Genomic DNA, 21,617 nt, shown 5'->3' on the forward strand with positions numbered 1-21,617 from the left:
CCACTGAAAGGAAGTACCATTGTAAAAGAGCCCCCTCTTAGTTCCATTTCAATGCTAGGAATATGTATTGAAGGTATTTGGGACCAAGTATGAAAGAGAGTAGGGCACAAGACAGGCAGAGTCCTTGCCCTCAAGAGCTTAACTTCTGAGTATGGGAGACAGCCATTAAAACAAGGAATTGTACAAACAATTATTTAGTTACTTTTTAAATGTTTATTTATATTTGAGAGAGAGACAGAGACAGTACCCAAGACAGGAAGGGGCAAAGAGAGACGGAGACAGAATCTGAAGTAGACTCCAGGCTCCGAGCTGTCGGCACAGAGCCGGACGTGGGACTTGAACTCACAAGCTGGGAGATCGTGACCTGAGCCGAAGTCAGACGCTTAACTGACAGAGCCACTGAGGCGCCCTCACAAAAAATAATTTAATGAGGTGTGAGTTGCCTAGCACATAGCAGATGTTCAGAACATTTGCCGTGCTAATACACATTGAGTAGGGTTTACAGACTTGACCAGTAAAAAACACACAACACCCAATTAAATGTGATTCCTAACAAACAACAAATAGTATTTTTAGCATGAATATTCCTCGCATTCACTTCTTGACTTGAGCAAATTATACTTCTGTGAAATATTTCATACGTATTTATACTAAAGTTACTTGTTGTTTGCTTGAAATTAACATGTAACTGGGAGTCCTGTATTTTACCTGAATATTGAGCAATGGGGCCACAGAAGTAAATAGGAATCCTGACCTCAGGAAACTTAATAGTATAATCCGAGTATTTATACAAAAGTTTAATAAATACTCTGGGGGCGCCTTGGTGGCTCAGTCAGTTAAGTGTCTAACTCTTGGTTTCGGCTCAGGTCATGATCTCGTGGTTCGTGAGTTCAAGCTCCGCGTCAGGCTCTGCACCAACAGCAAGGAGCCTGCCTGGGATTCTTTGTCACTCCCTTGCCTCCCCTCGCTCACATGCTCACTCTCTCTCAAAACAAATAAATAATTTTTTAAATACACACTCTGATTAATGTCAGAAGTTTCTAGACGAACATCAGACATGAAAGTCTGATCTAGGAATCCAAACTGCAACTGGGAAGCAAAAACAGTGGGGGAAGTGGAGGAGGGGGCCAGCAGGACCAACTATTTCAGAGGAACAGTGGGAGACCTGACACGCTTGCGACATGGAAAGAAGGCCCGTATGGTCAGAGCACAAGGAGTGTCGGGAGTTGAGGCTGGAGAGGCAGGCAGAGGGCAGAGCACAGGGGGCCTGGAGGGCCACAGCAAGGTGGTGGGACTTTATCCGAGGGTAACTGGAGCCTTTGAAGGGTTTTCAAGGCTCCTTCTGGCAGCTTGGTGGAAGATGCAGTGGATGTTGGCTAGAGAACACTGGAGAGGCCAGAAGGAAAGCTGCGTCGGTAATTCAGGTGAGGTCATGGCGGGTTTTGAGATGCTGGTGGCAGTGGGATAGTGATGTGGGAGCTGACATCATAATTTTGTAACATGGGGTGCTGAGGTAGACAAAGGAGTTAAAGATGATGTTTAGGCTAACTCTTGAGCAACCTGGAGGGACGTGTAGCACCTTCCCTAAGGTGCTGGGGGGTGAAGGACCCAGCACGAGGTGTGGCAGTAAGAGGGCAGAGGAAGAGCTCACTCAGTTTGGGCCATGCAGAACCAAAGATGCTTTCGAGTCATTCTGCAGACAGCTCTTAGAAGAAGCTGGCTCCGTGGGCCTGGAGCTCCAGAGAGCCGTCTGGTCGAGAACTACGGGTCTGGGCTCATCAGCACATGGACGGTAACGAAAGCCAAGAGAAGAGTGGTCAGTGGGGGGAGTCTGCCTGGGGAGAGGACACGGGGTGAGTCTAGGGCAGAGGCTGAAGAATTCTAACAGCTAAGGGAAGGGAACCAGGAGATGGCAGCTGCCAAGGAAATGGAAAAGGAATATGGTAAAGAAAGAGGAAAAGAAACCAGGATGGTGTTGCAGCAGCAGCAAGTTTCTAAGAGGAGGGCCGGGTCAAGAGCACGAAACAGGCTAAAGATGAAGTGGAGGGGACTAAGAGAGACTGACCTATCTGCTGGAGTCAGTGACGTGCCTTGTCCTGTCTGGTCTTTGGGGGAGGGCAGGGTTCAAAGCACAGGTTGGAGGAGCTGAGTAAAATTGGGAAAGAAGAGAAACTGAAGCAGTGGGGGAGGACAACCAGCTCAAGGTGTCTGGGTATGAACTTGGAGGAGAGGTAGGGGCCAGTAGGTAGATGGTGGGAGAAACCCAATCACGTTCAGATGCTATTTAGGAAGAGAGCCAACAGCAGGCAACACCCAACGCACTCGAGTGGGAGGGAGAAGGCCCAGGTGGAGAAAGGAGAAAAGGTCTAGGTGATACTGTGAGCCCGTGGACTTCTGGCTTCTGGTTTCTTCACAAAGTAGGAATGTTTACTATTTATTAAACGGCTACCATTTATTAATCCCTTACCGTGAACACTTACCAGTCTGTAATTATACATTTGATTATATGTGAATCCCCAGTGCCTGGCACAGTGCTGGCACATGGTAGGTGTTCAGTCAATACTGTGTATGCCTGAATATGAAGACATCATCCATTTCCCCAATAAGGAAATTTTAAAAAGTTTTTTGGCCAAACTGAACATGAGAGCTTTCACCATTGCAGATGAAATACTCAAATGCCTGCCGACTCTCACTTACTTACATACCTAAATCAAAAGTAAAAATATTTTGTCTAGTCGTAAGAAGTCAGAAGGATCTTCTTTAAACCTAGACCAGGTCTTGTCACTCGAACCTCCAATGCTCCCATCTCACCCAGAGAAAAGCCCCAGATCTGCCCCCCTCCGGCAGCCGCCTGTTGACGCACTCCCATGACTGCCCCCTCACTGCCCTGCCCCAGCGTAACACACAGGCTCCCGTTAGGGCCTCTGAACATTCCCTCCAGGAACGCTCTTCCCTACCTGGTCAGCAGGTTTGTCCCTTGTTTCATTCAGGTCTCGGTTCAAATGCCATTTTCTTGATCTGTCTGGGATGACAAAGGCCTTCAAGGACTGCCGCCGTGTGTAGGATTAGACCTTGTGATTTCCTGATGTGTAACCGGAGTCCAGGACTTAACTGCTTTAGCCAAAGGTGGGGGTATAAAGGCAGGGTAAGAAGACTCATGGATTGCTGGTACTGTCCGTAGCAAGAGGGAATGATAAAGAGGGAGGGGCGTGGAGGGAGGAAGCTGGAGATGCTGAACTCAGTTTGGGCCGCATTCAATTTAAGGTTCCCATGGGATTGGGATCGGAACGGACAAGGCCAGGGAGAGAAGTCCAGGAGCTGAGTGCCCACAATGCAGCAGGCGTCCTGCCAGGGTTTTGTGTACATTGCTCCTTGAATCCCAAGAACTTTAAGATGCAGCTATTCCTGGAAATGTACGACTAGATAAAAGCAACACTTCTAGGGGCGCCTGGGTGGCTCAGTCGGTTGAGCATCCGACTTCGGCTCAGGTCACGATCTCACAGTTCGTGAGTTTGAGCCCCACGTCGGGCTCTGTGCTGACAGCTCAGAGCCTGGAGCCTGCTTCCGATTCTGTGTCTCCCTCTCTCTCCGCCCCTCCCCTGCTCATGCTCTGTCTCAAAAACTAAAACATTAAAAAAAAAATTTTTTTTTTAAATAAAAAAAAGCAACACTTCTACATTTAAATATATGTAATTAAAAATAAGTAGACATTTGAATAGTTCATTTGCAGTGATAAACGCTCTTATAGTCAATTTGGCCAAAAAACTTTAAAAATTTCCTTACTGGAAAAATGAATGACTTCCTTACATTCAGGCATATATGTTATTTACTAGGCATCTTTTATGTGTCAGCACTGTGCTAGGCACATATTAACTGTATAATTATAAATTGATAAGGGATTAGTAATTGGCAGCTAGTTAATAAATAGCAAGTATCTCCTACTTTATAAAGAAACTAGAAGCCAGAAACATCACTCCTATTTTATTGCAGGGAAACATTTAAAAAGGGAAAATATTTGCCAGATGTCCCACAGCCAGTGGCAGCGTGCAGAACTTAAACATGCCATGACCTCAGATCTTAATGCACAAAACCCGTTACTACAACATCTCGGGGATGCTAAGTCATTGGAATGGAGCTGAAGCCACGTGTCTAAATAAAGCCTTATTTCATGGAGCACGATCACTTCTTGCCTCACCAGAATTCCCAGCTGTGACAAGTCGGGGTTGTGTTCATTTCCAAGAGAGGACAAGCTCAGTGAGGCCCCACTATTAAAGCGTCAGAACAAAGATCAGAGCCAGATGGGACTTGTGACAAACAAGAATGTCTCCTTAGAAAGAGCAACAATCTTCTAGAGTCTCCTCAGGCCCAAACCTCAGCAAAAGGTGGTTAATGAGGGACACCTGGGTAGCTCAGTCCTCAATGTCTGACTCTTGATTTCGGCTCAGGTCACGATCTCGCAGTTCATAGGGTCGAGCCCTGTGTCAGACTCTGTGCTGACAGCAGGGCCTGCTTGGGAATTTTCTCTCTCCCTCTCTCGAAATAAACGTTTGAAATTAAAAAAAAAAAAAAAAAAAAAAAAAAAGTGGTTAATGAAAACAGGCATTACAGCTTGCCAATCAGATAAATTATGAAATTTATTTATATTTCACCTTTTAAAAGCCAGAACATAACAAATTTCACTTTCTGGAAAGTCATCTTATTAGAAATACATGAAGTGCACTTAATACAAGGAAATCAGTTTCTTGGTACCATTAGTGAGATGGACACTCTCATCCGTTCCCTCAAATGAAGGCTTTGTCAAATTTCCCTCCAGATTCAGACCTCTCAAGTCAGGGAGGGCTAAGTGAACTTTTTCCCGAAATCACAGCGAAGGCGCTGACCTTAACATTTGGGCCCTCCAAAGCAACATCACATTAGAAGAGATTATTTTGCCTAGCAAAGGGCCCTGTCTTTGCTGGTCACTAGGCGTCTGCAGCCCCCACCGGCAGGCAGGGAGAGGCCCACAACAGCGGTGCTCACAGGCCCCAAAGCTCCCTGTCACTTACAACCTCAGCCACTGTCCAGAAAAACTTTCCATGTTCAGAGTAGAGAGGTCTGACACGAAAAAATGAACCTAAACCCACGTCTTTTGGTTATGTTCCTACAGATTAGACTGACACCGCTCTCAGCCTTGTATTTATTAATATTCGCAAAACATGGTGAACTTCAAGTTTCTTGAGCTAGTTTCCAGCAGTTTCCATTAACAAGTGCTCACAAGAGCTGTGTTTGCCTTTTCAACAGTGCGTCTTGTCAAAAGGAGACAGCAGGCTGTGAGACTAGATTTCCCATGACCTCTGCTTTACAAGGCAGGTTTCACACACTGATTTACAGATGGAAATTCGTTTCATAAGGAAACCATTTATGATAGAAAAGCAATACTCAGATACTCAGTTTAATCTAAGTTACCAAATAAAAGATAAAATAACTATAGTATCTACTGGAGCCCCCAAACCTCTTCCTTCTTACTCATGTGAGGACTCCTTTTTGTGCCTCAAGGACAAGAATGTAAGCAGGTTCCCAAACAGAGAGGCAAACATGAAGCAGTCCTTTGAAAATACCATGTTAGTTTGAAAATCGGAACCAAAAAGCTACGGCCCTCGCACTGCTCTTAGCTGACCCTCCTCCCCACTTATGGATAAATGGAGTTTAACTTTCCTAACCTAGAAACACTTATTGTCACTAAAAAGATGTGGTTACACCTTATCCTAAAAAGGCACCATGCAGGCATTTAAGACTGAACCAGTTAGCTCTAAGGGTGTGCAGGAGCGGTAGGAAAATAGAACTAATCAAAACTTCCAGCATCAGATCATGCTAAACCCAGAACATTCACCCCAACGGGCCTTTTGAAATGCTTCCCAGGAGGTACACTCCAGCTTCCGGCAGCTGCTGCTAAGGACCAACTAACAGAACCTCCGCAGCACAGAAGGAGCCCCCCCGCCGACGGGACACACTTTTGCCAGAGCTCACACACCTCACCTCAGGGACAAGGAGAGGAGGGAGGTGCTGGTCTCGTTTGTGCTATTCGTGACCCAGAACAGGTCCTGGCTGGCTCAGAGGACCTGAGAGATGCACACTAAAGGGGAGGAACCAGAGTGAAACAAGGGTAGGTGGAGAATCTGGATTCTCTTCCAGAAGAGGAAGCGGAAACTCCAGGGAGCAGCTGAGGGCAATCAGAGACCAGACACATGACAGACTTAACAGTAGGGGAGACCCCAAAGGAAGGGACGGCTCTGACCTGGGGACCTTTTCCCTGTCAGAAGTGACCACAGCTCACTTCCAGGTCTGTTGTACATTGAAGGTGTAGGAGTCACATGTTTCACGCCCAACACACAACGGACGCTCTGGAGCACGAGCTGGACAGTAGAGACCGCTCACTGATCGATGATGGAGCGCTGCAACACCTGATTCATCATGTCCTCTTCATCGACATCGTAATCCTAAGGGCGAAACACAGACCCTTGGCCTCGGCACCCGTCACAGCCGCAAAGACTCCCGTTCAATGGGGGAAGCGGGGCGGCCCAGTGACAGGCTCCGGAGACGCCTGGCCCAGCACGGATCCCAGCTTGTTTCTGGTGCCAGCCACGGAGCTCTGGGCCAACTGCTCGACCTCTCTGGGCCTCTGCCGCCTCCTCCTGAGGAGGAGAACACTGATGGCTCCCTTGGACGGGGACTATGAGGACCACAGGGCACCTGTGCGCGGGGCCTGGCACAGACCGAGTGCTCACATGGGAGGACTTTCACTGCAGTGAAACTGGACTTTTCATTCAACGAGGCCAAATTACCTACTTGATCACAACTCGGGAATTTCATCTGTCTTCAGGGCACTAACAAAAAGGACAGTTATTGGGAAGTCTGAATCTCAGACACTCTCTTAGACTGAGAATACACATTCTTAGGACAACTTAGGAAAGAGTCATGCTTTCCTTCTTGGGTCCTGAAACACAGCCTATTCTAAAATCCTCACAGCATACATATATATGTATATAAACAAACAAACAAATGTTCTACTTCAAGGGTTTGGCCAAATTTATCTATTGCTAGAATGCTAACACAACAGTGGGTCCCTTCAAACCCACTCAGCACTGGGGAAAGGACACAAACCGGATGACTACTTTTGGCAAGTGGATGTGTTTTGTTTGACCTAAGACGCTCTAAAGAACATGTGACACTTCATGTGGAATTCCGCCTTCCCAGCTTCTTGGGGTTGGGACAGGCGGAGAAAACTGGCAATGCCGTGCCTGTGTCTCTACACACCACTGTCAGCGGGCGCTGATGGCAGCATGACATGTGTCAGGTGCCGTCTGGCTTGCAAATCCTCAGGGAGACCATTTCCATTACCTGCCCGGTCCCCATGGGCATCTGAGCTTCAGGATCCCAAGCCAGGTGCTGGAACGGGTAGAAACTACACATACCAAAAGAAAGTGGGAAAAACTTCTGGAAGAAAACCCAGGAGCAATCTTACATCACGTCTCACTGCAGACACAACAAAGGCTCCGACCACCGAGTGGGCTCACGAACACAGACCACACAGCTGCTGTTCCAGGGAGCCCATCACATCAGTGACAAAACTCAACAAGGGGACCCACAGCTTTCCAGGAAAGAGAAGGGATGTTGTTGTGCTGTTACCCCAGGGGAGAGATGAGGCCCCGGGCTCCAGACTCACCACAAAAGTGTCGTACGAAAACTGGTGCCGGCGCTGGATGTGCTCTATGAAGTTGGCGCTGCGGTAGTTGGGGTCTCCCCAAGGCATCGAGGCACATATCGGACAAACCTTTCAACAAAAAAGCACGGTCTTAGGCACCTGACCTTTGACCTAACATTAGCCCTCCGTGGCCCGTATCTGGCCTTTCTTCCAGGGCAGCTTTCCTGACACATCAGTTTAGGGCCTGGCCACTCCTTCATAGGTACGTTCGTATCCCAGAAAACACGGTCAGTCTCCCACTCAGGTCAAATGACACGTGAGAGTGCCTAACGGCCATGATCCTACCCTTTCCTGATCCCCTACTATGGTCAGGACAATGTGTTAGCCCAGTAGGGGCCTAGACTATGGCCTTCTGACCCAGCACACAAAATGATCCAAAAGCACAAAGAAAAACAAGGAAATGACAGATGAACAATAACCTGAGGAAGTAAAACACAACCTTCTGTGCTATTTTTACAAAGTAAATGCTGAGACGAGAGGGCTGAGGTTGAAAAGCCCTCATGTAAGAAGTCGATTTGGGAATTATGGGGACCACATCAAAATAAAAAGCTTCTGCACAGAGAAGGAAACAATCGGCAAAACTAAAAGGCAGCCAACAGAATGGGAGAAGATATCTGCAAACATATCAGATAAAGGGTTCGTACCCAAAATCTATAAAGAACTTATCAAATTCAACACCCAAAAACCAAATAATCCAGTAAAGAAATGGGCAAAAGACATGAATAGATATTTCTCCAAAGACATCCAGATGGCCAACAGACACATGAAAAAATGCCCAACATCACTCATCAGGGAGATACCACCTCACACACTTGCCAGAATGGCCAACATTAACAACGCAGGCAACAACAGATGTTGGCGAGGATGCAGAGAGAGAGGATCTCTTTTGCACTGCTGGTGGGAATGCAAACTGGTGCAGCCACTCTGGAAAACAGTATGGAGGTTCCTCAAAAAATTACAAATAGAACTACCCTATGATCCAGCAATTGCACTACTAGGTGTTTACCCAAGGGATACAGGTGTGCTGTTTCAAAGGGACACATGCACCCCGATGTTTACAGCAGCACTATCAACAACAGCCAAAGTATGGAAAGAGCCCAAATGTCCATTGATGGATGAATGGATAAAGATGTGGTATACACACACACACACACACACACACACACACACACACACAAATGGAGTATTACTCAACAATCAAAAAGAATGAAATCTTGCTATTTGCAGCTACATGGATGGAAATGGAGGGTACTATGCTATGTGAAATTAGAGAAAGACAAATATATGACCTCACTCATATGAGGAATTTAAGATACTAAACAGATGAACACAAAGGAAGGGAAGCAAAAATAATATAACAGGGAGGGGGACAAAACATAAGAGACTCTTAAATATAGAGAACAGAGGGTTGCTGGAGGGGTTGGGAGAGATGGGCTAAATGGGTAAGGGGCATTAAGGAATCTACTCCTGAAATCACTGTAGCACTATATGCTAACTTGGATATAAATTAAATAAATTAAAAAATAAAATAAAAACAAAAATGAAATAAAATAAAATAATAAAGAAGTCAGTTTGGGCGTTGAAGACTGGGAGGTATTTGGAAAGACACAACATGAAAGGGTGCTCCACAAGACTGGCAATGGCACAGAGGAAAGGCCAGGAGTCAGCAATACAGGCATTCCAGGCGATCAGCTGGCTAGAACGGAAAATTCAGAGATGGACAGAGATGGACAGAGAGGAGCTGGGACAGGGAGAAGCAGGCCTCAGTGGTCAGCTTAGAGATGGAACTCCACCAGTAATAAGGAAGGTATCGTAACAAAAGGGATTAGCAAAAGACGAATCTGAAATGGTGGAAGATTCCTGGTGGAAGGAGCTGGGCAGGCAGCTGTGGATATGGGGCTAGATCACGGGTCAGGTCAGGAGACTGAGGAGGAGGTCACTTCCAAAGGGAAGGGCTGAAACATCCACAGTTACGAAGGAGTTCTGCAAAGGGAGAAGGGATAGAACAGAGGGCCAATGGAGGAAGGAAGAGGGGCTTCAACAGAGACAAAATAACCACAGGAATGTCAGAAAGCCAAAGGAGGGGAAAAAAGAGAAAATTAGGTTGTAGTACCAGAAACCGCAATGTTGGGGATAGAACTTATTTGAAAGGAAAAAGAGGAAAGGGTAATACTACTGAAAAGGACCACATTCAAACATTAAAAAAAAAAAAAAACAACAAAAAAACCCTACGTACCAGTCTGTGATACCTAAAGGAGTGATAAACACTTTCCTAGTAATTTTTTTTTAATGTTTATTTATGAGAGACAGATCATGAGTGGGAGAGGGGCTGAGAGAGAGGAAGATACAGAATCCGAAGCAGGCTCCAGGCTCTGAGCTGTCAGCCCAGAACCCGACATGGGGCTCAAACCCACAGACTGTGACATCATGACCTGAGCTGAAGCCAGATGCTTAACCGACTAAGCCACTCAGGTGCACCGTAATTTCATATACATTCCCTTTCCCCACAACTATAAAGATACTACTCTCAAAAGGAAAACGACAGCTTTACACAGAAGACACCTGGTGGACACGAAGCGATCCAAATGAACGTTACCAACAAAGGGGCCAACCGGTATCACATGACCCCTGAAGCGGCATCTGGAGGACACATCGCTTATGGAACGTCCCTGCTTCTGATGATGAAAAAACACACAAACCGAAATCCAAGGACCTCTTACAAAACAACTGGCCTGTCCTCTTTAAAAATGTTAAGTTCGGGGCGCCTGGGTGGCTCAGTCGGTTGAGCGGCCGACTTCCGCTCAGGTCATGATCTCGCGGTCCGTGAGTTCGAGCCCCGCATCCGGCTCTGGGTTGACCGCTCAGAGCCTGGAGCCTGCTTCCGATTCTGTGTCTCCCTCTCTCTCTGCCCCTCCCCTGTTCATGCTCTGTCTCTCTCTGTCTCAAAATTAATAAACGTTAAAAAAAAAAATTTTAAAAATGTTAAGGTCATGGAAGGCAAAGAAAGACCTAGCACCAGAGACATGACAATTACGTGTAACACACAGATCAAGGACTTGGGGGCAGGAGGATATTGCTATGAAGGACATAACAATGGTTAAAATTCAAGGGCAGTCCACTTTTTTTTTTTTTTTTTTTTTTAAGTAATCTCTAGGCCCAACGTGGGGCTCCAACTCATGACCCCGACATCAAGAGTTGCATACTCCGCCAAGTGAGCTGGCCAGGCACCCCTACAATTGTTAAAATTTAAACATGAATTTTATATTAGATATCAGATTATGTCAAAGTTACATCTCCTGAGCGTGACAAACACAAAAAACGTGATTTTCGAAGAAAATGCTCTTGTTCTTAGGAGGTATATGCTGAAGTGTGTAGGACAAAAGGTCATGGTATCTGTAACTTATTATTGAATGGCTAGCAAAATGTAGAGTATCACGCAGAGTATCATTAAGCATATACTGTAAAATGTTACCAATCTGTGAATCTAGGTGAAGGGTACACAGTTCGCTGCACTACTCCTGTTCATTTTTCTGTTTAATTTTTTTCCATAAAAAGCTCCTCTTACCACAGATTTGGTGTCCGTGCTATGGGACAGCTTGCAGTGTTCCACTAGCCCTTCCTGATCAAAGTTCTTCTCGGGACAGTACGGGCAAGGGAAGGTGTAACGGTTTGGGACGTTCCTGGAAGATGAAAGGCAGAACAGAAGAAATCTCTTTGTGAGTACCCTTCCACACTTCCATCTCCATACCTCCAAAAGGGAGCAGAGTTCAAAGTGTTATGACGGGGATTCTGACAATTACCTCAGAAGCACATCAACTGTTTCAAACATAACTTCATAGCAGAGCTAACATTTGAAGTGAACATCAGAGTCCTCCACACCCCACCCCAAAACGAAAACGGACAGATAATAGTGGTACATCCGTAGCCAGCATACATCTGAATGATAACTATACATCCACTTCCCCAAACTCCTACAACTAAACCCTGAAACATGCAAAGTGTCCACTGTCTTCATAGCAGAAGAGGACCTGCACCTGAGGGAGTCATTCACCTTGGTTGAAGGGAGGCATCCTTGGTGGTGGCCTTCACACCTTCCATGATGTAATTCTGGTATTTGGAACAGGTAGCCACGTGGGCCCGGATCTTGGATAGGAAGAACTTAGGAAGAATGACAGCCCACAAGTTAGTCAGACCTTGGACCAGGTCCCACACAGTCCCGAAGCAAGGGCCAGGTGAAAACCAGACCTGTACCACCCTGCAAACAATCTCACCAGGCTCCCAGCTATGCTGACAGGGCTAAAACCACGTTTGTGGCAGGGGCTCTGTTAATACCAAAGCTGATGTCTTACTTGACCAATCCAGGATGTCTGCTTCCACTCGAAAATCAGTCTCCTAGAGGTTTTTGTATTCAAGGTATGCTCTCTGCTCAGACACACTCCAAACCCAGGGAAGGTTTAAAAGTTTTACACATAGCATTTAAACTAGCCTCTTCACAGCAAGCCAAGAACCACATTCTATTATGTGCAGCAGCAAAAAGTAATCATTTAAGTATAAGAGATAAAGACCAGTAATTCTAGTTAAGGTACAGAATTCCAGACTGTGGTAAATAATCTTTAAAAAAACAAAAACAAAAAGCAGAAATCCAGAAATCTGAATTCTATTTCTCCTACAGAATCTAGCCTTTACGAGTTGAAAAGAGAAAACCTAGAGGAGAGCGCTTCATCGCAGGTGTTCTAAAAAGAAAGAAAAAGTATAAGGAATGAAGAAAAAGGGGAGGTAAAGGGAAGATAAACATTTTCTGAGGCAGAATACACGTAGAGATATGATACAATACAAACATTAATCTTTAAAATGGAGAATATCAAAAGTATACAGAAAAAGAAAAATCCATCACGCATACATAAAGTAATGGGTAACTTCATTTCAATATCCTGAGTTCCAAAATTAAAGGAAGGCACAAGAAAAAAAGAAAGTTTCAATATTTGAGCTCTGGTTTACCATAATGCTTCTTTCTGTCTTACCTCCAGCTAAAGAACTTGACTTCGAGCTGCCAACCAAAGAGCTCCCAATTAAAAGGGATGGCAAATATCCCTATTCAGAACAGTAGCCACTGTGTACCCTTAGTGCTAAATCAATCTGAAAGGAAGGAGATGGTAACGTATATCCATTCTATGGCCATCCACACTAATGTGTTAAAGTAATGAAACTGACACGTTAGACTAGTAAGTCATTAAGTGAAAGTTTTTTTTCAAAAATGAGAAAAAGCTCTAGAATTATATACTGTGATCCTATTTTGTAAAATTCTGACAACTTTATTTGGTAAAAACCTTAGAGGGGCGCCTGGGTGGCTCAGTCGGTTAAGCGTCCGACTTCAGCTCAGGTCACGATCTCGCGGTCCGTGAGTTTGAGCCCCGCGCCGGGCTCTGGGCTGACGGCTCAGAGCCTGGAGCCTGTTTCAGATTCTGTGTCTCCCTCTTTCTCTGCCCCTCCCCTGTTCATGCTCTGTCTCTCTCTGTCTCAAAAATAAATAAAATGTCAAAAAAAAAATTTTTTAAGAAAAAAAAAAAACCTTAGATCTGCGTTTGTCAAAGGGCAAAAAATGTTTTGCAGCCTTCTAAACTGAATCACTTGTAAAGAGGTCATCTCTGGGGGCACCTGGGTGGCTCAGTTGGTTAAGCATATGACTCTTGATTTTGGTTCAGGTCACGATCTCACAGTTTGTGGGATTGAGCCCTGTGCTGAGCCCTATGCTGGGCTCTGTGCTGACAGCATGGAGCTTGCTTGGGATTCTGTCTCTCTGCCTCTGCCCCTGCCCCTGCCCCCGCCCCCACCCCCATTCACTCACACCCCCTCTCAAAATAAATACATTAAAAAAATAAAAAGGTAATCTCTAGAGTAGGAAACAAGCCTACATTATTTTATACTTTTGTATGATCTGAAATTAAGAAAATCATAATGATTTTAAAACCTGTAAGGCTGTGTGCATCTGTTGGAAAATAAGAATAACATTTCTCCTTTATTACAGATGTTAAATACACTGGATTCTGACAAGATTATACAACAGAATGGGTGCACTTCAAATGTTTGGTATTGCTATTATAATCAAATAATTTCATACTGACCTTTATGTCGTGATTCCTATCAAGTGCTAAAAAGTTCAAATATTAAGTTTTATATCTATTTTGACACAGATGACAAAATTTTCCCTCAAACTCGTTACAGCAGGTAACTTTTTTGAGATGACCTCATCTTATGTTAAAACAATTAAGAAACAAAGGCTCCTGGATGGCTCAGTTAGTTAAGCATCCAAATCCTGATCTCATGGTTCAGGAGACAGAGCCCTGCGTCAGGTTATGCGCTGACAGTGTGGAGCCTGTTGGGGTTTTCTCTGACCCTTCCCAGCTTGCAAACGCGTGTGTGTGCTCCTTCCTTCAAAATAAATACATATTTAAAAAGAAATAAATAGCATTGTCATTATGATCTAAAGTTACGCATAATTTTGGAAAAGCGCGTCTTTTAAAGGAACAAAATGGGATAACGTTTTAGTTTCCAAAGCTACGATGTATAATATACTAAACCAACTCTTTAAAAAGCAAATCAAAACCAATAAAGGTACTAAAATCAAACAGCACAGCCACGGCTGCAGATAACTAGCATGCACACGTGCTGTTAGTCACCTAGTCATGCTCTAACTTGAGAAACACGTGGCAACAGCTCTGTGTTTTACCCCCTCATCGCAGAAGGACACCGACTTCCGTTTTACTTCCACATACATTTTTACGGCAGCCATGGCAAGAAGTCTCTGTGCTCTCGATCTGCCGCTCGAGCTCCGCGGCTCGGACGCCAGGTGCCAGAGCGCTGCGACACACCCCACAGACAGGCTTCTTCGGCTTCAGACATTCCTGCAGGCATGCAGAGCAAAAGCTAGAACAAGACACACAGAGAACCTGCGTCATGCACCGTGGAGACAAGACAACAAAAATGGATAAACTTTTAAAAAGACGTCAATGAGTAATGGGTTAAAAACACGTTGCTCCCTAACTCCTGATTCAAATGCGGAGTCCTCCCAGGCCAGAAAAGCAGGGGGTGGAGGTCCTGCAAAGCACACACGGGTCCACCAACAGAAACAAATGCGAAACAAAACGCCAACTATCATGGGACACGGTGAGAGGGGTCATGGCCCAGTCTTCAAACCTCAGCACCTGCCACTGAGGGACCTGGGGGAGTTTTCCTGAACCTCGGTTTTTCCTCCGTGAAATGGAGACGGCAGCAGCTACCTCTGGGATTACTGGAATGGGATATGGATAGCAGACCCTTCTTGGTACACTGTCAAGCACCTGTGAAATGCACCACAAACAGGAGGAGCTACCATTCGAGGTGAATATAAAGCACCATGAGGACACAGAGAGAAGATCAACTAGTTGTGACCCAAGGAGGTCAGGGCTGGTAAGACTTCAAAGGCAGCATTCATGAAACAGCCTCAGAAGAAAGAGCTCCACTGGCAGAAGGGAAGAATACTCTAGGCCCTTAGACTTAAAAAATTCAGGATGCACCTAAGGAAATAAAAGTCTAACACTTTTCCTCAGAAACAGTAGGAACCCAGATGTTTAAAGGTATCAATCAACAAGGCCAAATCCAAGTTTTAGAAAAATAGCTGAGGTTATCATGGACAATAGAGTTCTTGGTTTTTAATTTTTTTTTTTTTAAGGTGAGGAAAGACAGGAGCCTTGAAGTAGAACCAAACAGATAGCTAAGGCAAGGAATTCTGAGGGCCTGAGGCAACAGTGAATTAACTGAAGAAATGATTCAGAGGGGGAGTCAGCAGTACTCGGTAGCTTACTGAGTTTGGAGAAGGGAAGTCAAAGATGGCCAAGTTTCTATCCTGAAACTAGGCAGGTAATAATGCTGAGATAAGAATGAACGGACACACAGAAAGAATGGACACTAAGACATGAAAATAGCCCAGCTACATGCCCAAACTGAGACACTTAAGGCAGGATAATAAAATCTGTTAGGAAGAATTCAACACGTATCATCAAAGGTAACCGGTGCATCTCACAAATTTTTACCGTCTCTAAGGACTTTCTTCCTCTCTGTCATTAAGCTAGGTGTTAACACTGCCACACGAAACAGACCAGTCTGGAAGAAGGTGAGGGGGCCTAGCGATTCATCACTGAGAGTAAAGCAGAGAAGGAAACAAAATCCCAGTCTTCATTTTTTTTTTTTTAATGTTTATTTATTTTTGAGAGAGCAAGAGGGAGCGAGCAGGGAAGGGGCAGAGAAAGAGGGAGATAAAGAATATGAAGCAGGCTCCAGGCTCCGAGCTGTCAGCACAGAGCCCGACGCGGGGCTCAAACTCACAGACGGGGATATCATGACCTGAGCTGGAGTCCGATGCTTAAGTGACTGAGCCACCCAGGCACCCTGATGTTTATATTCCAAAGTGGAGAAAAACACAAATGTTAATTTCCAATACGGATGAAGTATACGAACGAAATAAAACAAGGCAAAGAGATCAGCCGACATAAATCATACAGAGCTTCTTTAAAGAGGTAGTAATATTTGAGTGGCACCTGGGCGGCTCAGTCAGTTGAGTGACTGACTCTTGATTTGGCTCAGATCACGATCCCTGGGTTGTGGGAACAAGCCCTGAGTCAGGCTCCGTGCTGAATGTGAGGCCTGCTTTGGATTCTCTTTCTCTGGCCCTCTGCCTCTGAGCTGAGACCCAAAACTATGAGGACACAGCCACACAGACCTGGACACAAAGAGGTACACGCAGAGATGATATACCAAGTGCAAAGGCGTTTCCAAAAAGCAGGAAGGGAGGCTTTGGGACCATGATGGGTAGACCACTGAGAGAGGGTGAGTGATTAGGTTGGAGAGGTAGACAGGGTCTTGTGGCCATCACTTCTTGTACCTCTTCTCAAAGGCAGATCACCAGAGTAACCCAAGAGAACTGAGGGTCCCAGAGAAACGAAGCCTAGATGGTAGGTAGAAGCAGCTTCAAGCCTTCCTCCAAGCACACACCAGGATACACAGCTCATTAACCAAATATGCACAAGCCACTTTGTGCCAGAGACATGCCCAACATGCAAGTTTGTTGTTTTTTTTTTAACGTAATGTATTGTCAAACTGGCTAACATACAGTGTGTAAAGTGTGCTCTTGGTTTTGGGGGTAGATTCTCGTGGTTCATCGCTTACATACAACACCCAGTACTCATCCCATCAAGTCCCCTCCTCAATGCCCATCACCCGTTTTCCCCTCTCCCCGCCCAGCAACCCTCAGTTTGTTCTCTGTATTTAAGAGTCTCTTATGGTTTGCTTCCCTGTTTTTTCCCATTCCCTTCCCCCATGGTCTTCTGTTAAGTTTCTCAAGTTCCACATATGAGTGAAAACATATGCCTTTCTCTGGCTTATTTTACTTAGCGTAACACCTTCCAGTTCCATCCATGTTGTTGCAAATGGCATGATTCCATGCTTTCTCATTGCCAAGTAGTATTCCATTGTATATATAAACCACATCTTCTTTATCCACTCATCAGTTAACGGATATTTAAGCTCTTTCCATAATCTGGCTATTGTTGAAAGCACTGCTGTAAACATTGGGGTACATGTGCCCCTATGAATCAACACTCCTGTATCCTTTGGATAAATTCCTAGTAGTGCTATTGCTGGGTCGTAGGGTAGTTCAATTTTCTGAGGAACCTCCACACTGTTTTCCAGAGTGGCTGCACCAGTTTGCATTCCCACCAACAGTGCAAGAGGGTTCCTGTTTCTCCACATCTTCCCCAGCATCTGTTGTTTCCTGAGTTGTTAATTTTAGCCACTCTGACAGGTGTGAGGTGGTATCTCAGTGTGGTTTTGATTTGTATTTCCCCGATGAGGAGTGACGTTGAGCATCTTTTCATGTGTCTGTTGGCCATCTGGATGTCTTCTTTGGAAAAGCGTCTATTCATGTCTTCTGCCCATTTCTTCACTGGATTATTTGTTTTTTTGGGTGTTAAGTTTGGTAAATTCTTTATAGGTTTTTATACTCTTTATCCGATGTCATTTGCAAGTATCATCTCCCATTGTTGTTTGCCTTTTAGTTTTATTGACCATTTCCTTTGCAAGCCTGGTTTTAAATGGTTCCTGTATCATGGGCTGGCTTTCCGTTTCCCTTTTTTATTTATGGGCCTTGATCTAGTCCAGTCTTCTTGGTGCTCCACCCTTTCTGTTACAGCGGTATGTACAAAGTCCCTTCTCCAGCTATATGCCACTGAATTGCAGAGACACAGTCATTTAGGGCTTGAAATAAAGTTTTATAAAAACTCAATGCCCCATCCAGCCAGAGCTACAAAGATGCTGGTTTCCAAGCAGAGACGTTAGCAAATATCTGCCACTTCTTGCTGAGCAAAAAGCACTTGGCTAGAGCTAAGGGAGACTCCGCTCCCCTCACAGGGGTGCATCTATCTGTCTTCAATCAGCGCTGAGTTGACGAACACCTGGAACTAGCGTGGTGAGTATAGAAAAGAGCCAAGGTTTAAAACCCAGTACTTCCCCCTTGACCTCTGACCTGGGGAAGGTTCATGTGGCTCAATAAAACCTCGAATTTTGCGGCTCTTCAGTTGCTAAATTGCACTAGATCAAGCCTCTTTATAAACATTAATGGTAAATGAAATCCAGTGAGGCGTGCCTGAGTGGCCTAGTAGATTAACTGAGAGTTAAGAGCTGGCAAGGTCAATCTTGCCTCAGGTCATGATCTCTTAAGATCGAGCCCTGAGACTGGCTCTTTACTGACAGCACGGAGCCTGCCTGCGGCGATTCTGTCTCTCCCTCTCTCTGCCCCTCCCCTGCTCAGTCTGTCTCTATCAAAAATAAATAAGAAAAATAAAAAAAGTAAAGAAAAGAAATCCAACGAATTGGTCCAAAATTAGGTAAAGGTAGAAAGGAGGGCTGATCCAAGGAAAAGAGGATTCAATGAGAACACTATCTAGCCTCCACCGTAACTCACATGAGTTTGCTTCCACTGCCAATCTCTCGGTTCACCCACCCATTACCCAATCGCTCCCCTACTCATCCCCACCACTTTGATCCCTGTACTATCCTCCCACCGCACAATGAATTTTCACAATACTTTGAACACTTGTTAGTCTCACCTACCAGCAATTCACTAGACTGTAAACTGAGGGCACTATCATAACCTTGTTTCTTACTACGCCCCAAGAATCTGGCACCTAGTGAGCACACAAATACTTTAGTTGGCTGAATGGAAGATTGGAAGATGGATGCTCAGACACACGTTAGGCACTGGGGACACGGAGAGGGGCAATACCGATATGGTCACTGCCCTCATGACCTCGAAGTTCTGCTCGATGTAAGGACGAAGGAAGCCCCAGGAGTGAAGCAGAGTAGTTTAAGGAGGGATGGTGATAAGGGAGGTGGCTTAGGATGTGCAGTAGTTGGCAGGGGAGATGCAGATGGGGTGTGAAGAGTTCCAGGCTAACTCAACCGCAAGTGGGAACAGCCCAAAGCCAGGAAGAGCTTAGAGGACTTGAAGAAGCAAACCGCAGTCAGTGTGGCTGGAGAGCCCTTGCCAGGTGCCAATCATTCTCTGGGCTGGCAAGGAGACACCTGCAGTTCATCTGGGAAGGGTCGGACAATGGTGAGCCTGCCCCCTGCCAGCCTCGATGCCCTCACCTGCAAAATGGCTGCCAACCCTCTTCCTCTGCAGGACTGCAGCACGAATGACAATACCTGTGCAGCCCAGCAGGCGCCTATCGTGCCTACTCCCCAGCAAAGGTGTCCTAAAAACAATACCAAGGTGATACCCATGATAAGCACTGCGGGAGACCACCGAGGAAATGCCAACTCCCAGCGGCGAGAAGTGGCCGCATTTTCTACAGTTGTTTCAGCTTAGGTGTGTGTGTGTGTCTGATGTAGCAAGGCTTAGGTTCAAATCCCGCGAACCTCAAGGCGCCTACCCCAGCCCAGGGTCTGTACTATCATTTTCAGACACATTGCCTTCAGTCGTCCTAACCAGCGTATGAGCAACACGCAGGCCACGGAAGCTTAATCTCAAACAAAACGCAGCAAACCTCGCACACAAGTAGGAACGCCAACAATCGCTACCCGCAACTCCCAACCCCTTTCACAGTTAAAGGCAGACTGGTGAGATCTGTTATCAAGACTTCCCTTTTGTTCTTTTAGTCTAGTTCAGCGTTTTTCCAGTTTCGGTGCACATTCGAATTACTTGGCAGAACTGGAGACATGACGCCATACGTGCCTTACTTTAGGAGCGATGCACAGGCTACTCAATAGAAACTGCGGCTAAGGGCCGACTTTTTTTTTTTTTTTTTTTTTTTTTAAGTAAACTCCGACCACGTCGAGATCCAGAGTCGCACTCTCTACCGATGGAGCCAGCCAGGCGCCCCACCTACGGCCGCGGCCGATTTGAGACCCTCCCTAATCCCCAGCAGGGTGCCACTCCACTATCGGCGATGAGAAGGAGCCTGACAGGCCGCCTGGAACAGCGTAGGCACTCGACAGACGGCGGGATACTTGGAAGCGAGCAGGGCGGAGAAGCACGCCCCGCCAACTTCCACAGACCTTCAGGAACCCCGGAGGGCCCCGCGAAGAGCCGCCTGTGGACCGGTCCTTGAGCTTCCGCCCCGGAACCCTCCCAGCCCGGGTCTCGCCCCTCCCTACCAGACTCCCCCCGACCAGGCCCAGGCTTGCCGCTTACACGTGACCACAGGGCACCTGCACCGGCTTCTCGTACACTTCTAAGCACACAGGACACGTGAAGCGGCCCAGGGGGTCGGCCTCCGCGGCGGGCCCAGCCAGCTGCGCACCACCCTCACGGTCCTGCTGTTGCGCCGCCATCTTGCTGCCGCGCAGAGCGGCGCAACGGCGGCCGAGAAGGAGGAGCCCGAGGGGGCGGGGCGGAGGTAGTAGGCTGGCGCGCGCTGGGGGCGGGGCTCGCGGCCCACGGGGGAGGGACCGGGTGAAACGCGGTGCGGTCCGGGGCACTTGGGGCGTGGCTTATGGGAAGTTGCGCGAGGCTGGGGAGGGGCCAGAGGATGGGCCACTCCTCCTGGCCCTCGGACCGGAGGCTGGGAGGGAGGGTGAGAGGAGGGAAATCTGGAAAATGTGGAAGTCCCATCCAGAGACCGGAAGGATTGGAACAGGCCTTGTGTCACTGCAGGTGTTTCCTCGATTTAAATCATGACTGTCATCACTATTACTTAATATTTTACCCCAAATCGAGTTGCCTTTTCTTTAAACTTAGGCAAATTTTACTTACTTTTATTTTTTAGGCAAATTTTGAAGGGAGACCACTCCTGAGCTACAAACAGAAAAATCTTGTTTTTTTAAGTTTATGTATTTATTTTGAGAGAAAAGGGGAGAGAGAGAGTGCATGTGAGGGAGGGGCAGAGAGAGAGGGAGAGAGAAGAACCCTAAGCAGGCTCCACACTGCCTGCACAGAGCCCAACACAGGGTTTGTTCTCACGAACCGTGAGATGATGACCTGAGCCGAAATCCCACTGAGCCACCCAGGTGCCCCAAAATCTGCCTTATTTCTTTTTCTTTTTAATTTTTTACGAGTGTTGACAGTTTATTTTTTTATTTTATTTATTTATTTTTTTTTAATTTACATCCAAATTAGTATAGCATTGGTGGTATAGTGGTGAGCATAGCTGCCTTCCAAATTAGTTAGTATACAGTGCAACAATGATTTCAGGAGTAGATTCCTTAGTGCCTCTTACCCATTTAGACCATCCCCCCTCCCACAACCCCTCCAGTAACCCTGTGTTTGTTCTCCATATTTATGAGTTTCTTCTGTTTTGTCCCCCTCCCTGTTTTTAGATTATTTTTGTTTCCCTTCCCTTATGTT

The 21,617-nt window shown here is 46.1% G+C and overlaps 1 protein-coding gene and 1 long non-coding RNA gene across 2 annotated transcripts; one reads left to right on the forward strand and one right to left on the reverse strand.

Moving 5' to 3' along the window:
* Window positions 1-1,282: 1,282 nt before the first annotated feature.
* LOC122215433 lies at window positions 1,283-4,173 on the forward strand. Its single transcript, XR_006200373.1, has 2 exons — window positions 1,283-1,792; window positions 3,991-4,173. It is a non-coding gene; the product is annotated as an uncharacterized LOC122215433 (long non-coding RNA).
* A 443-nt stretch (window positions 4,174-4,616) lies between these two features.
* On the reverse strand, window positions 4,617-20,628 carry RNF114 (ring finger protein 114). The gene is made up of 6 exons (XM_042930694.1): window positions 20,466-20,628; window positions 14,515-14,665; window positions 11,793-11,899; window positions 11,307-11,421; window positions 7,703-7,810; window positions 4,617-6,476 (listed from the first exon to the last, which is right to left on the reverse strand). The coding sequence occupies exons 1-6, from the start codon at window positions 20,603-20,605 to the stop codon at window positions 6,411-6,413; spliced, it is 687 nt and encodes a 228-aa protein (XP_042786628.1). The 5' UTR covers window positions 20,606-20,628; the 3' UTR covers window positions 4,617-6,410.
* Window positions 20,629-21,617: the final 989 nt, after the last annotated feature.

This window comes from Panthera leo, chromosome A3 (genome assembly GCF_018350215.1).
Source record: "Panthera leo isolate Ple1 chromosome A3, P.leo_Ple1_pat1.1, whole genome shotgun sequence".
NCBI lineage: Eukaryota > Metazoa > Chordata > Mammalia > Carnivora > Felidae > Panthera > Panthera leo.